General features: G+C 37.7%; 1 protein-coding gene across 4 annotated transcripts in view; it reads left to right on the top strand.

Annotated features, from left to right (window-relative positions):
- Positions 1–13,323, top strand: part of ap1b1 (adaptor related protein complex 1 subunit beta 1) — a 37,428-nt gene extending 24,105 nt beyond the window's left edge. For all 4 annotated transcript variants that reach the window (XM_038295488.1, XM_038295487.1, XM_038295490.1 and 1 more), the window contains one exon: positions 12,052–13,323. In XM_038295488.1, coding sequence (XP_038151416.1) covers positions 12,052–12,126 — 75 coding nt within the window. In that variant the 3' untranslated portion in view covers positions 12,127–13,323. The remainder of the gene's footprint in view (positions 1–12,051) is intronic.
- The last annotated feature ends 4,167 nt before the right edge of the window (positions 13,324–17,490 follow it).

Consider the following 17,490-nt stretch of genomic DNA (forward strand, 5'->3'; position numbering starts at 1 on the left):
TCTGGGAGGCTTCTTGCTGTCTGCTGACATTCAAATAATGGAGGTCCATGGCGCCCGAGACAGAAAGGTCCATAAAAGTCCACAAAAACGTGTCAATATTCCTCCATACTGCTCGTCCAATGTAATCCAAGTGTCCTGAGTGGGTAGCATCCAGAATTTACTCGAAACGAAGTCATTTAGAATGTTTTTAGAGCATAAACAGTAGTGTATAGGATTTCCTAATAGCGCCCCCATGCGCGCTCACGATTCTACGGAAGCCGGCAGACCAAACCAGCGCATTCAGCTCGGCAAAGAACTCATGCTCTTCCTCAACACTGAAGTCCTCAGACATTTTTCTTTCGTTGTTTCTTTCTTTGCACAGGTAAACAGCACATTTCTTCTTCTACGCTTGCATTATCGGCAGACCAGACGCTGAATGCGCACTTTCTTCCGGTTTGGTCTGCCGGCTTCCGTAGAATCGTGAGCGCGCATGGGGGCGCTATTAGGAAATCCTATACACTACTGTTTATGCTCTAAAAACATTCTAAATGACTTCGTTTCGAGTAAATTCTGGATGCTACCCACTCAGGACACTTGGATTACATTGGACGAGCAGTATGGAGGAATATTGACACGTTTTTGTGGACTTTTATGGACCTTTCTGTCTCGGGCGCCATGGACCTCCATTATTTGAATGTCAGCAGACAGCAAGAAGCCTCCCAGATCTCCAGATGCATTTGAGATATCAAAAAAGTACTCCAGAGTGTTGTTCAGCATGGAGGTGAGTAGAAAATGAAGGCTAATCATGTTTTGGGTGTACTATTCCTTTAAGCTCATATGTGAGTCAAGGCAGGTGAGCAAATACTTTTGGCAATATAGTGTATATCTTGTACATTTGAAATGATATACACAGGGTTCTCATCAGCATATTTCAGCATAGATTGCCAGCCATGCTGAAATTTAGGCGGGTACACACAGTTTAATTGGCCCTCCCGATGTCGCCTACCAACATGGAGGAAAGATCAAAATAAATAGGTGTGGGCTTAATTAGAGAAGTGGCAAAAAAGGAAAGAGGAAAGATGTGGTTGTAGCTAATACAATTAAAACAAACAAAATTAGGCAAGCTGCCCTGGTTGGATTTTTGATGTTTTGATTTTGAAGCTTTTTGCGTCCTCTAGCTAAGCAATCATTTAGAGAGGTTATAAAGGATCAACATAGCCTCATTATAGTGTCGAACAGTCTTTGATGCCAGTACACAAACCTTAATAGTGAAATTTAAAGTGCCTGAGTTCAGTGTATTTAAAGCTTTATTTAGCTAATGCTAAACTAAATTTAGCTAAAACTTAATTTAGCTACATGTATACATACCCACTGGGGGCAAATTTGTTCAGAAGTTGGAAAAAATTAGCTTTATACACTTTTTATAAAGGTAATGGTCAGCAGAAGAAAAAAACATTAATACGATCAATTATGCAGCATGTAATAGAGCAGTAACTTTGAGATTCTATCAACAAGCACATTCCTAAAGCTGGACAGTCTTTGAAAACTATTTGAAAATCAAGACCAAAACTAGTCAGGTGAGTGTGATAATAGAGGTGGAAATAAAAATAGTTTTGCATCAATCCAACAGCCGATGATCCGATGCATCGACACGTCCACAAGAGTATGGATTCATGTTTTTTTTCTCCTCTGGTCTATTTTTATCCATTTGCTCCTGGACGTTATTTTAATTCCAGTGCTGCGGGGGCACTTAACCTGTTTTGCCCTCCTACCTTGCTTCCTTTAGCCACTACCCTCTTTCTGCTTGTACACACACTTGCGTGTTGATGTTGTTTCTAAAAAAAAAAAAATGCATAAGGATATTACAGCTTTCTTTGATTTATTTCAAAATTGAAACATTGTCTAGCCTGTAAGGTAAAATGAAAAATAACCAATTAATCAAACCGTATTTTGTTGTATTCTTGAGTATCGAAAATAATCAAATCATTGGGTCAGGAAATTGATACTGAATTGAATCGCCAGGATGGGTGTGATTTACACCCCTATGTGATAAGACTGCCAACAGCATCACTGATTTAGCTGTATAAGTCTCAAATGTTTACTCTTCTATATTCTTATAGGGGCATAAGTGGCAAGGCTGAAGTATTTTCTCCCATAGAAAACTTGAATTTCGAACTTCTTCTAAGACAACATTTAAAACATAGAGTCAAAGAAGCCAAACTTGTCTTCTGCCATAGTTTTAAAATATACATTCAACACAAAAACACCACATTAAACACCATAACACAGCAGAAAATGATACTATAGCCACCCTGTTAAAGAGTAGTGATACCATCATGCTCTTGGGTTACGTTTCTTTGGAGGGAACATAGGGGACTTTTTTGTTTGATCCAAACTTTGGTGCACCTTGCTTTGACTGAATAAAGGTCAGTAAAACTTGTTTTGTTTTGTACTTCCTGAATAAAGTCGCCGTAATGCAGCCCGTAGACTGTCACTGATCAATGCTCTTTCTAACCTGCCAAACAGCCATGTCAGAGGCTGTTGTCAGCTCCAAACCTGGTGAGGAGAGGAAGCTGTTTGTGCTGATACTTGTTCTCAAAGCTTATGTGGGTGCACTGACGTGCCCCTGTTCATGATGACGTTGCTTCCCTCTGCATTGTCAGCGAGTCTCAGTCATGATGGATTGGGTTTGGTGTAGAGATTCAGGACAAGCGGTGACCGTACTGCAATTCTCCTCCCTGCTCAATTTTCTGTCAGCTTTCACATCATGTTTAATTTATTAGGTGGCATCAACTCTCTTTTTGTTTACTCCTGTTTAATCAGTCATGCAGTGTGTGGTCGTTTAATCCTCAGGATTTTTATCCAGTCTACACCTCCTTCAGTTCATTAATCAACACGCTGACTAACCTGTTGAAGGGAAGAATAACTTGTTTAATACGTATCTGAGTGACTTGGGGATTATTTATGGTGCTGGAATAAATATGCTGCTTTGATTTTAGTTATTGTCACAAAGAATTCTATTTTCTTAATTTTTAATGACCCAGGAAACCTGTTCCTGTCCTTAAGTTTTTTTCTGTCATTTTTTTTTTTCCTCTTCCACTTAATTTTTTAGGTCTAAAGTGTTTCTAAGTTGGGCTGGAAGCTGTCCTGCCTTTTTTAAGATGCAGTATCATGTTAAAATATTTAAAGCCCTCGAACATGGATACATTGATGTTTATAGTTATACTTACTCCAAAATTAAAATAAAACAAACAAACCACCAGAAGACTGCCATTTAAAAATTAGCATAAAGGCTAATAGTCAAAAAATAAAATGTTCACCAAATAGAAAACCATCTTCTTCATCGTGCCATGGTAGCAAACTTGAAGATTTTATAGGTTTCGGATAGAATAGTTGAGTGGTTATTTGGTCATTGCTAACTGGGTCTCATTTGCCTGCCCTTTACTCTTTGAGCAGGATCTATTTTATATAGCTTCTTTTCATCTATTCTCTATCTTTATATGAAGAACACCTATAATTAGTGTGGTGCAGATGCCATTTTTTTGGCCCCAATACCGATACCTGGCTGTGCAGTATTGGCCGAGAAATTATTGGTGCCATATTTGTTGATACTTGCCGATACCGATACCACCATTTCAGTGCTCGATCGGGGCGCCGTCCATTACTGGTCTCAGAATCTGTGCAACACTATAATTCAATTCAATTCAGTTTATTTATATAGCGCCAAATTCACAACACATGTCATCTCAAGGCACTTTACAGTTCAACCAGATCATACAGTCAAATTGATACAAAGTTTTCTGTCTAAGGAAAACCAGTTGATTGCATTGACTCATTGACTCAAATACAATCCCTCACACTAAGCATGCTTGTAGCGACAGTGGAGAGGAAAAGCTCCCTTTTAACAGGAAGAAACCTCCAGCAGAACCAGGCTCAGTGTGAGCGGCCATCTGCCGAGGCCGACTGGGGTTCAAGGAGACTGAAGCAGAGACACAAAAAGCAGCTGTTAAAGGCGGCCGCATTCAGGAAACACACAGCCAGGCAGACGAGCTCCGAGCCAGCTCCCATTCCAGTAATGTCAACAAGTGAATACAAAACTTAAAAAGGTAATAGTATCCTTGAAAAAGATGTTATGCATTTAAACAAATTTGTTTTTACTTGTTTCCTCGGCTAATGCAATGCAAAGAAAATCATAAAATATTTATCTAGCTGATTCAGCAGAAGAAATGCAAATTTAATACGGGGATCATCTCTCCCTTTTTTTTTTTTTCAGCTCTTGCAGTTTTACCTCATCCTGTTTCCCTCTTACTGACCTTTATTTCTTTATGAGGAACTTGCATATGTCCAAACTTTGTAGACAAATACTCAGTGTCTGAAAATCACAATTATAAATTGTCAAACCCATACATAAATGGCTCTAATTCGCTGATCAAATTGAACCATTACTGCTTTTCAAGTAAAGGATGAATCAGTACAAGAAACATGCATAGATCCACACACCGTATCGCTGGACAGATAGAAGAGGTAACAGTGTGCTGCTCCTCTGGTTTTGTTACCAGGACAGCTATTGCTTTTACAACATACAATCATAATAAAGGTCTGCAAAAAAGCATGATTTTCTCAATTATAAAACGTAAAAATTGCAGACTGCTTTACTCTGGGACAGATCATCCAAAACAGGGACGGTCCGCAGAAATGAGGACATCTGGTCACCATATTTTTTATGGCTTTTAGCCTTAGGCTACAATACTATGTAATAGCAAAGCACGTATAACCTGAGCGGGTGAACATATTACGTGTCAACTGCACATGAACAAGCAGGCAAACTTTGCTGAACATTAAACCTCCTGTCCAGCCATAAATCACTGCATTTTCCACAGTAACACACAAAGCTAATAAAATGTTAGAGGAACCAACCAAACTTTAGCCTGAAGTTATCGCAACCTTACTTTTGCAGAAAGATCAACCAGAGAACCTAAAGGTGCTTCGACACATTTGATATTCTTTTTAGATGCATAATCTTTATCGCATGTCCACAGCACCTTCCGTTGTGTCCGTCCACCAAGCTCAAGTCTTCAACATACAGAGTCCGCTCTCAGGTGGTGGAGGGCGGGGCTAAATAAGGACAGGTTTGGGTGCTGCATGGTGGATCATTTAGCATTCAACTTAAAGATGAGATTCATAATAGGCAGAAATGCCCATGGTTCTGTTTGTCCGAGGAACGACCATTAACATCTTTGTCTCAATAACGAAAAATTAAGGCACATCTCGCTAATGTTTTAGCCATCTAAGAACTTTTGATTTATTTATTTACCATCTTCTCATCATGAAAAGCTTCGTCAGTGAAGTATTTTCATCATTGTTGACAACACTACTGGTCAGCAGTATCTTCCATCTCAGCATGTCAGTGTTCGGTGTTTGCCATGACAGGGTGTAGATATTCCTCATTCTTTTTTATTACGTGATGGTTTGAATTAGGATAAAAGAATTTCAGAGCTTTAAAATGTTGTCTTATGTCTTTAAAATGTAAAAGGTTAAAGGGTGCAATTGCTTTATTTGTGGTACAGTAGGTTACAAATTGTGTTGTTAATGTGGGTCCAGAGTGTAATTGGCTGCATGTACATCATGTACTGTGAGTTCGTTGCTCTGAGCTTCTGCCTGCTGCACGGTCTCTGCGCTCTCCTGGCATGGAGCATTAAAGACAAGCTGCCAAAGCCTTTTGTTGAATGCTATTTTTAGACCTGAAGGAGTAAAGTGCTGCCACTGCGTTTTTCACTGCATTTTATGGTGCTTTTAAAAACAAACATAAAAAGGGAATATTTATTTTGTTTAGACAAATGCAATGTTCATGATCCATTAGTCCTTTATTCTTGCTGCTGCTCTGCACCAGTGTTGTTTTGATGCATAATCATAGCTTGGCCTATTTTTCCTTATAATCTAAACTTGATTGACTTCAGCTCTCCCACGATACCTTTCTATTTATATAAACTTTTAAAGCTTTGTCCCAGTTCCAACATCCAGTCTACTTTACTGTTCACTCTTTAAAAATCTATTTAACTATCTGTTTAAGAAGATAATGGTGTGAATTTTAGATTAAATGTATTATTTTTTAGATATTGCAACACAGTACAGCTTGCTTTGTAAATTGAGGGATCTATGATGATTATTGGGTGCAGGAATACTATTTTATCAGTAAAATGAAGGAAGGGAACTCTAAACCTGCATTGCTCAAGACTCCTCACCCTTTAAGTTGATATTGCACCTTATTCTTTGAAGCCATGTTTCTAAAATTCCCACTTTTCTACATATTCACACTTGCTGAAAATAGCTGCCTGCTAAAGGCAAAAACAACTCCACTAAGGTGATGAGAGGAAAATAAAAGTGCGAAGCTTTAGAGCGCACAAAAAAAAAAAAAAAAAAATCCACAGTGGCCTTTATGCACATATGAAAAATCTTTCTTTCAATGACCTCATTCCTCATTTTTGGATCTTATGTAAACTACACACAATAAGGCACTAGGAAGCTGCTCTTCTACTTGACATGAAGCTGAGGTGTTCACTTCAATTTTTTTCTCCTCTGCCCACCTTTACAGCAAGTTCTTACTGTTCACAGTAAACTCAGAAATAGAAACCTTGAGGTCCCCTATATACACAGCCCATCTAAAATCCCTTCGCTTTAGCACGCTGCTCTTATACTTCAACATCCTCCAGGTGATATTTTTCCCTTTACACATATTTATCATATTGTTGCATTTTTGGTTGAGGTTGTTGAATCTAGTTTGGTGTCGCAAACACTTTTCTCAAACGGGTATCTGATATGGCTTTAAAGCCAATTAAGAGAGCTTTTAAAATTATGGTAGGGTTTCTGAATGGCCTCACCAAGGCCCAGACCGTTTAGATGAGGTTTATTAATTAGATCAGTTTAGAGTGTTCTTATAATCAGGCAAAAGATGCCACTATGAGGTTAGTATTTGCAAACCATTGGTCTGAAGGTATGAATGGCCCATTGACATTTATCCTCATATCATCCATCATAAATTCAAACAGCTGCACTTTAATGTCATTTTAAAAAGTCAGTTGATGATAATTTCACACAGGAAAAGCCCATGCCGATTAAAGTACATAGTCACGCTTCTGGCCTTTACCTGGCACAATATCAGTTTGACTGAAACTGCATTTTGATCAGTTAAAATTTACATTTGTACAAAATATAAAATATGATTAAATTTTCACCTCATGAAAACGTTTTTTTCTATCCATTTGAGAAAAATATATCCTCTTCAAATTTGTGATGGAGGTGTTCTGTGTTTCATAGTTTGGATAATCTTAAGACTTTGGGAGTTTCCTCTCGACAAACAGACAATTTATTTCTGATATCTCACAGTTCGCTGCTGTCGCTTCCATTTTCTCTTATTGTATCGGAGATTCTTCTGTTTCTGTTTTACATGTGCTGATGGAAATGGAAGCAATGCTTATACAGCTCACTTGGACGCGCTGCCAGTCTTTCTCACCTCCTGGCTTTTCTCTGTCTTTAGCGGGGGTGGATTTCTGGAGGCCTCTTTTAAGGCTGCATTTACAGGAAGATATATATTTATATGCGATTATATGGGTGAAATGTGCAATAACAATATGTCTTGCAGCAGATGGACAAAAAAAAAATATTTGCCTTCCTGGTAAACAGACCCTAGATAATCAGTTATTTATCCAGCTGATGAGGGGGGAAAACAATCAAATTCTTTTTCCATTAATTGGGTTTCATTGAAGAAGCTTTGCTTTTAAACAGCAAAAGTGAGATTAGCACCTCATTACCTCTATTTTATTAAAACATTTTGTGTTGGCATAGTAGATCTTAACAGCTTTGCTTTGTTCACGTTTCTCTACTCAGACTTCTCCTCCATTACAACTGTTTACATCGGTGTCTGCTTGTCCTCTGGATATTTGCATTTCTTTCTCTTAGCTGTCGATTCTTTGACATAGATTCTGTGGACTCAGTCATCAGAATCAACCTTTGATTGTTTAGGTAATTTTTTCTTTTTTTTTTTTTTTTTTTAGCACCAATGCTCATGCCTAGTTCTTAATCCTCCCCCTACCTCATCTTATTTGCATTTCCTTACAGTAGAAATAAGATATAATAACTATATCAAAGGCACCTTTGATATACTTTAGAAATTTACTTAACACAAAAAATCTCTAAAATATCCTTAAACGCATCTAGGTCTTTCCTTTCTCTTTGCACCACATTTGCTGTCAGTGTTCTGTTATACTACTGTACCCCAACATTAGAATAAAAACAAATCTTTTATATGAAATTCCCCGATGCTTAATCCCTATAGAAAAAAATGAAGGTTGATAATTCAATTGCATATTTTACATTCTTTAACTAATGAAAGTTGACACAAACGGTACTTTTTCCTGAAACAGACCAGTCTTTTGCAAAGACCCGTGCCCACAGATATGACTTTTACAAGGAGACGTCTGAGTACTGAATACTTTTTGATATATTTGAATTAAATGTCTTGGAGAAGCAACAGAGTGCATCTCAGAACTGGCTTTCTCACACTGAACAGTACTTTATCCTCCAAGATGCCTCAGTCGTATTGAGACTCCATTAGACTCGGTGTCACACCAGATGAGCGCTGCAGCTTCATAAAGGTGTAGTGTTTTACATGAGTTAGTAATGGTGTTTGATTAAGAAGTAAATTTCTTTTTGTTAACCTGGGATTATGTGGCCCCTTAGAAAGCTCCTCTTAATATTTCTGGCAGCTGTGGGTCCAGGAACATAAAGCTGTTAAGAGATGGACTTATCGGCCCCATATTTAAAACAAAATTTTGTGTCAAAATTAGGGATGCACGATATTGGGATTTTGGCCGATATCCGATATGCCGATATTTTAAAACTCATGTAGCCGATAACCGATATCGATACCGATGTTAAAGCTGGACAAAAATAAGTAGTCATTAAAAATAGCAGTTTTGTTATCCTTTTCTGACACTTTGAAAAATAATATACTCAAATATATTTTCATATGCTGATATCAAATAGATTTTTTAAAACGTGGTATCGATCTATTTTACTTTCAAAAGCTCGTGAAATTTCATCGTTCTGTTACAAACTCTCGTGATATTTTGCAAATTCTTGTGAGATTTTGGGATATTTTAATGTATCAATATTTTTTCCCTCGTCTTTAGAAGTTTTTAAGTCTGTAAAAAAGAAGTTTTTGAGGAAGAAGAAGAAGTAGTATTTTTTATTTTTTTTTTAGACTTTAGAAACTCAGAAGTTGATTAAATATCGGTGGGGTGGCCGATGTCCGATATTCAGTTTTAAGGCCGATACAGGCCGATACCGATAGGGGGCCGATTATATCGTGCATCCCTAGTCAAAATACACCCTGGTTCATGTCAAATGTTGAAAGAAGCAAAAAGGGATTTATGTTGGTAGGGTGGAATATGATGAGGACAAAGTGTATTTTTCAAGCAGCTGGCAGCCCTATTTTCTTGTCTTTACCTTTACTTGAACATCCTAGACCTTTCTGAGATCTGCAGCATGGAGCACACGACTATAGCAAACTACCTGGCTGTTGGTTCCTTTTTAAATACGCTGAATGGGTGAAGAATTACTAGAAGGATGGAAGGAAAAATTGGCTTCTCCTAGGGTGTCAATAAATCTGCCTGTACTGATTTTACTTTAAAAATATGATTAGATAAATTTGACGTGGATCAAATACTGATATCTCCAGAATACTGCACTGAAATCTTAAATGTTTGATTCACAGTGACCTTATTTCCAGACTGTTTTAAGAAAACGTTAACCTAAAGTTGCAGATTTCTAACACTTAAAATGTAAATGTTCAATATTTTTGGAGGGGGGATAAAATGATGCGGGAAATTCCATTAATATTTAACATCCCGTTATTCCTCTTCCTCCTACTTCAGTTTGTAATTTCCTCGCTCTTATACTCTGAGGACATGGTGCTGTTAAGAAAATAAAAACAAGCTGGAAGCTGAGCTCTGGAGCGCTGCAGTTATGAGTTGTCCAGAGTAGCAGGAGCTTCTGCGCTTCCTGCCATCTTGCTGATAGGAGCACAGCTGTCTAAACGCTGCCAGCAGCAGCATGTATTGGTTTAAAAAAAAACGGGCTGTGCACTGCCACAGCTTTATTTATCGACATCCTACTTTGCAGCTCTCCAACTCATCACATTTCAGGTAAATACCTGATCAGTGTAATTAAGATAATGGAGCAAACATTATAGAGAATTAGTGGCACTGATACAGGGACAGGCTACAGACAACGGATGGCTTTAAACAAAATGAGTCAACACACCACCTTGTAATTAGGATAATGGAGGATTACTCCACAAAATACAAAGGAAGAAAAAAAATCTACATCAAATCCAGTCAAAAGAACATCAAATAAATACTGGAAAGAGAGGTCATGTTGTCCTTTTCTGTCGAACAAGATGAAAGATCCACCAGTCACTGCGAGCTGTTGTTTTAAAATGCCTCTCCGTATGTGAATGTGCCACTCTTGGGTTAGGTATTGCTTGTACGGTCTTGGGTTGTAGAATTGCAATGTGACCCTCCCTCCTACACACCAGCCAGCTCCTCCTCAGTCTAACAGATTGGGTTCTGAGCAGCGATTGTGATAAAAGCAGAAACAAAGGCTCTGTGATGGTTTCTGTGCGTTTGGCCGTCTCTGTTTGGATTGGTTCTTGTCCTTTTCTGCAGAGACGTGTGGGTCATTAAAGCTTTTGGCTATGGCTGAGAGGTTTTTCACCTTGCAGAATTTTAATTACCGTGTTTTTCCCACCTCCCTTATATTCTCTCAATCAGAGTGCAAGTTAATGGTATAATCTCATCTGATGCAACCAAACCCCTGTAAACAAGCCTGCCCCTGGTTAGGAGAAAAATAATATCTGCAGTCTGAATGGGGAGGGGGGGTTCACTTTATAAGGCTCCATTAAATCCAGAACCTTTTTCCCAGCTGAGACCGACATCAAAGGGTGGGAAGGCTGGCGCTGCTTCCTCCACTGTGCTTATATATCTATATTTCTGACAGTAGGTCTGCGTGTCCCTGATAACGGGCTTTTGATTCCAGGCTCTTTCTTCCTCCTTTAGGAAAAATTATTCCTGTGTCCGGATGAATTTTTAAAAATTAATTATTTCCAACTCCTCAACATTGTCACCCAATAATCTACTGAAAATAAACTCAAAATGATTGTTTATGAGATGTAAAGATAAAAATATGCTTTTTCTATGTTATTTATTTATCCATTATTCTTAAAATAAGAATAATGGATAAATAAATTATTTTTTTAATGAATATAATTTATCTTTTTTTTATGTTTTTAATCCTCATTGGCTTTATTTTTGACTGGTGACTTTATTAATTGGGCAAAGAGTTTATTAATACAAAGCCGTAAACACTCAGTTAAAATGCAGTTTTACATTTAAAACAAGAAATAATAGTAATAGAATTTACAATAAATCACACAGAACAGAAAGTTATATATAGTTTTAAAAGTCAGGATAATTATCTAATTTTCTTCAATGCTTTTTATTTATTTCTTTAGTTAAAAGAACTTTGTGTAAAAAATGTCGCTCATGTCAGTTTTTTGTTTGTTTTTTTCTAACAAGATAATGGTACCAATTCTCAAGCTATGCTTCAGAGAATCTGTGTTTAGAGTTGGATTATTTGACAGGTCAAAGTGTTTAATGTATAATAGTGAGTTGATTTATGTTTGGTCAGATTTTATAAAAGTGCTGGAACCAATAAGCAGTCTTAGCTTGGTGTCATTTTTAATGGTTTCTGAGCAGTTATACTTTGTATTCAAATGTCTGTAATCTTTTAAAAAAAGGAAGATTTTTTTTAGAAAATAAAAGAATTGGAAATCACTTAAAAAAGAATGAATAGAAAAAAAGAAAATGATAATAGGCCTTTTTTTTGTTGAACATTCTATTTTAAGAATTATTAGACAGAAAGATATTGTGAAATGATGAACAATCAGCTAAGATTTACTTTATTTTAGCTCATCAGAACCCATTTGTCATTAATCGGGTCCCTTCTGTTCCTCAGGTGTGTCTGAAGTGCAGAGCTCCAGAGGTTTCTCAGTGCGTGTTCCAGAGCTACGAGGCGGTGCTGAAGAACTGATCCAAAAAGCCGAGCACCCGGTCAGCAGCTGCTTCACCAACACCGCAGCACCTTCTGCTCTCCCTTCACCGGCGTCCCAACCAACTCATACAGTCCTTATCTAAAAGGTTGCACCGTCTGCTCCTTTATTGAGGCACTTTTAGTTTCTGAAAAGACAGCATTGATTTGAGCTACTCAATCTTTATTCACTTTTTAGCTTCAGGGTTTTGTCTTTAGCAAAATGATTAGAACATCTATTGTCTGCTTTGCTTTTCTTTCAAAACGACCCGTATTCATTAGGGGCCAGATGGTGACCTGACTTCTGTCCTTCTAACTTCCTCAGCATGTGGCTCAACAATCATTTTCTATCCCCACTTCTCTGCAAACTTCACTCTATTTTTAGCACCTGCAATCAGCAGGTGAACCATCAGCTTCAGCATATTTATTAGGGGGTGCATTTAGGTTGTGGTGCTGGTGAAAGAGGCAAGTGTCAGGTGGACACGTAAATACTTAAACTACACTATAGTGATTTTATAAAGCTTTCTTTAGTGTCTGTGTGGAGCAGTGGATTTGGATCTACTAGCCCTAAAAGCAGAATGTCTGTCTGACGTGTGCATAGAAATCTGTGTGTTTTTTCTTAAATTTTTACATCAATATCTTGACATTTATAGAGTAGCAGCAGGTGTCAGCCCATTGCTCTCATGCTTCGTCATTCCATGCTTTATTTTGTGTTTTGTATTCTTGCTGTCGGTCTCCATGAAGCAGACTGGAAGAGAGCCTCTGGGTGCTTTTTTTTTTTTGTGTCCTGTCTGTTCCTGCGTCAGCAACGGCCTCTCAGGCTCTCTGCCACTCTGCTCCTCTTCCTCTGAATCCTCGCTGCAGCTCTCCACCGAAGATGAAGGCCCAGGTGACACAAACTGATGTCATCTGTTACAGATAAGAGCATACATGTAGGTAGAACACAGTCTCACCTGAAGGGGGGCTCATTTGTTTTCCGGGTCGTCACACTGAAGCCCTTTGTCTCAGTGGCATAATTGCACCTTCTCTACTTGGTGAAAGGCTGTGTATTCTTTGTGTGCAGTGACAGATGATTACGATGACATGCTGCGTTAATTAATCAGATGTTTAATCAGATGTTTTTTTATTTACTTAATTTTGCTGTATGTGTTCATCTAAAAAGACACACAAAAAAAACAATTAAAAGTCTTGATGAATCCATGTGGGGTTTCTTTTTCTTCTGATATTCCATATTACCCAGGATGTAAAACACTAAATCTGTCATTTAATAGACCCGATAGGTATGTTTTCCCACATGCTTTGTAACCACCATGACTCTGCTCCCCTAAGTCACCAGCTTCCATTGTTGCACACTTGGAGTCAGACGCTTTGCAGTCAAACCCCTGTCAAACCCCCCCTGAAATCCCACATCCTCCGTAAGCGCTCCATTCCAAACAATGTGTGCAAAGTGATGCCTGCAGCTTTCTCGGTTCCTCCCGTCTTGCTCCGCTCTGAGTTCCTTGTCTCTCGATGAGAGCATGCGCGATAGTATTTAATTCATAGGAACAAAATTCAATTTAATGAACGATTAATTTAATGTGACATAAATAAAACTCACCATCAGCATCCATCACCCCTGCAGTTTCTGCCCAAACATATTTTCATTATGAGTCTTTTGTAATAACGATAACTAGGATCATACAGAATTGGTTTGTTTTCTACGTCCAAAATCTGCATCTCTTCATCCATGCCTGTGATAACAGGCTTGTTTAAAAGTCGTGAGATGCACTCTTGGAAGTTGCTGTGACTGGATTTAACTAAACTTCTAAGCCTTTCAGTTTAAGATAAATATTTTGATTGAGATGAAAAATGCTGCTTCCTGGTCTGTTAAAGTACCAATAGTGTGCATCCAGTCAACCTGCCTTTATATATATATATATATATATATATATAATTTATGCTGAAATTAGTAAATGACAAACCAGATCTTTTCAGAGTTATTTTTCCTGTTTGGTGCGATTGCAATTGTAGATCTTTACCAGGCCAGCTTCCGGCGGAGCAAAAAAATGCTTGGCTTCATGCTTTTGATGGTGATTTTCGGAGGAGCAGCTATGGATGTTAAACAGTTCTCATTAACATGACAGTGCAAGTGTTCTGCAGGACCCAAAGCGTCGAGGAGTGCTGACTGAAGATATGGAATCTGAGAGTTACAGTTTTCTGTTAAAACGATAGTCTTGAATCTTTTAGCAAACCAGTTCAGTCCAATACCAAATTATGAAATGAAAGGAAAAAAAAAAAAAGACGATACTTGATTTTCCAAAACTGATGCCTAAAATCTGGATTATACAGTTGTGTGTAATTGTTTTGCAATCTTATTTAAATCCAGCATAGATCTGAGTATAAGGCCTCAAAGGTTTGTTAGAGACCAAAAAGAAATGATAACTTCTATAAGTCTAGTGCAATTGCTTGGATCTCTTCTACAACAGTCAGTCACAAAGGTGCAGTTAAAATCCTCAAAGTTCCTAAAAAGGCTTAGTCAAAGTCCAGATCTCTCATTTAACACCCAAGACTTGGAAGCATTTTTTTTAGCCTCTCCTCGCATTCTTTTCTTTTTGACTAAACTTGATCAATTTGGCTTCTTTAAGCAAAACAAGAGTCAAAAGATGAATGCTGCACATTTAAAATTTTTATTTTGAATGATAAATTCTTGTATCCTCATCCTTCCACTTAATGGTTATATACTATATCTTGATCAATCACCTAAAATACTAAGGTGCATCACATGATGTACCATGGCAAAATAAAAATAAAAAACAAGCTTAATAAGCATGAATATCTTTGTAAGCCAGTATGAGAACTGTATCCTGTCAGCACGAAGGTCAGTCTCCAAAGCAGCAACAAGGTTTTTAAGTCCAAAGTGCATTTTAAGTGTAACCAGGACTTCCACTGGTTGAGCTAATTTGAAATACAAATAATCCTGAACTCTAACTGGGAGAGAGAAATGTATTCTGTGTTCAGCAACATGGTAGCTGCTGTTGATAAAGTCACAGCTCAGAATCTGTGAAAGTGTCACTTTTTGTTCCAGTAATAGGGGAATCTGACATTTATCATCTGCTATAAAATAAATCCAACAGGGGGCACCAATTCACCTATGTTATTGGTACAGGCTCATCCTGGTTTACAGAACAAGCTGAAAATCGTTTCTACCTTTCAGTATAAATTAGTACTGTAGTGTTGAATGGGAAAACAGTGGGATTAAAACAAATAATCCAGTGTATTTAATGCCTTTAAGCAGTAAAGTACTGTATCATATCAGTCGTTTTGGATTTATTCCCAGATTCCATCCATCCACCTGTTAAATGTTTTATGACAGTGCAGCAAAAACATTGGCAGATATATGTTCATGTTGAGAGTGGAAAATATCAGACCATTATTTGTTTTTAATATTTTGACACTTGTAAGCTGGATAAATAAAGCTTTGATGGCTGAGCATCAGATTTATGCCTCATGAAGGACTAATCAGTCTGTTGCAAACAATCTAAACATGTCCACCAAACTGGCTTTGCCAGCACAGGGAACAGATTATTTTCTCCTCTTGTAAGCGCTTTGGTTGGTGAGATTTAAAGTTTGTTAATAAGGCTGATTCTAATAAAATATGTTTTTAGATGCTATAATATGTGTACATATAAACAAGTTACTATTGCTATGAGTAATGTTTGTTAAATGTATTGTTTCCTTGGCCTGTGACTGCAGATAAAATGTTGAGCAAAAGGTTCAAACATTTCTGGTAAAAAAAAAAACGTTCTACATCCATTTATTAACGTGAACGTTAATAAATGGATGCTAATTTGCAGGCTGCATTTGATTCATTCAGGGTTAATAGCTCAAAAAACGACTTAAATGAGTGAATTACACAAGTGTTATTTTATCAAAGATTTTCTCTTTGTTATTTTGTCTACAAAAAGGTCCAAATATACAGAACATATTGCTTAGAATAAAGACCTAAATCCTGGTATGATTTGATTAGATATTGTTTAGCAAGTTGTAGCACATATTTTTTTCAAGGTTTTTATGTAGCCATCACAAAGCCTCTTAAATGCCTGCCTGGGTGGTCAGATATCCAGGCAGGCATTTGTATGAAAAAAAACAAAAAACTGCATGGCTTTTAAATTGTTTAGTTTTTTTTTTCCTGAGAAGAGGTTTTCAACAGAGCCAACAGGTTTTGAAGTGTACTTTTTCAGAAGCCTTTTGTGCATTACAAGTCTAGTGTTTGGCTGCTATAGTCCTTTTTCCAATTGGAACATCAAACTATCCACGTTTCAACCATCTGACTCGGACAAATACCTTCAGAAGAACATCGATTTGTGAGCAACAGTCTTGGAATCTCAAGGTTCAGCAGGCTTGCCATGACCTGAAAACTACTGAAGCATCACTGTTCTCAGTCTTACAAGCTTTCTTTTGCCATATTATAGCAAGGTGTTGATGAAGGAGGAATCCTTTATAGCTGCTTATGTGTACCCAGACCATTAAGCTTTTTGGGTTCAAAGCTTCATGATCACCTGAGACAAAGACTGAGTGATTTCACCTCAAAATGGAAAATTTTAAAGAGGCCAATACCAGGCTTCCAAACAGAGCAGAAAACTCACTTCCACCTGATGTGGATCACAAGATGAGGAAGGTAGAATATTCAACCTCTCCTCAACTCAGTAGCAAGGAAGCTGAAACTTTGACATCACTTGTTAAAGGAAACTAAAATAAATTCAAACATCTGCAACCGATTCTCGTTTTTAGGATTAATTCGAGATGATTTTTCTGTTTATTTCACTCTGGACAAAAATAAGCTTTGTTAAAAAGTAAAAATGCTAATAAATTACGCATATTTATATATATATATATATATACTTTTTTTTTTTTTTCAGATCTGTATGCTGCCTTTTAACATGTTTTTCCATAACTACAGAAAGAAGCAATCAAAAACCGCCATGCAGCTCTGGTCCTGTCAACAAACAAAACCGTCACAGGTTTAATTAATCAATAAATCAATGAAACCTTCACAGTTTAAGTTTTCACAGTTTGTCAGAAGCTAATCTCCAGCTAGATAGATCAGGTTTTTTTTTTTCCTCCAAGTGGTCCACTGAGGGGAGCTGTCACCAGGCTGTGATTGATGCCACATATTGACTAAGCCTTACCTTTAGACCCCATCCAGCAGCTCAAACGTCACCTCAGAGATGTGCTGCACAGGCACTATGACCCCCGCACCGTGCTGATGCATGGTGCGGGGTGTTTGTGTGAGTGTGTGTCTTGATATTTTATCATTTATTCCGTGGCGTTATGGGAACACCGCGCTTTCACTCGCGTTTTGCGCACGACCTTATCCTATTGGAGAGA

Source organism: Cyprinodon tularosa, unplaced genomic scaffold, assembly GCF_016077235.1.
Source record: "Cyprinodon tularosa strain WSP-4 unplaced genomic scaffold, ASM1607723v1 ctg356, whole genome shotgun sequence".
In the NCBI taxonomy this organism is placed as follows: Eukaryota; Metazoa; Chordata; class Actinopteri; order Cyprinodontiformes; family Cyprinodontidae; genus Cyprinodon; species Cyprinodon tularosa.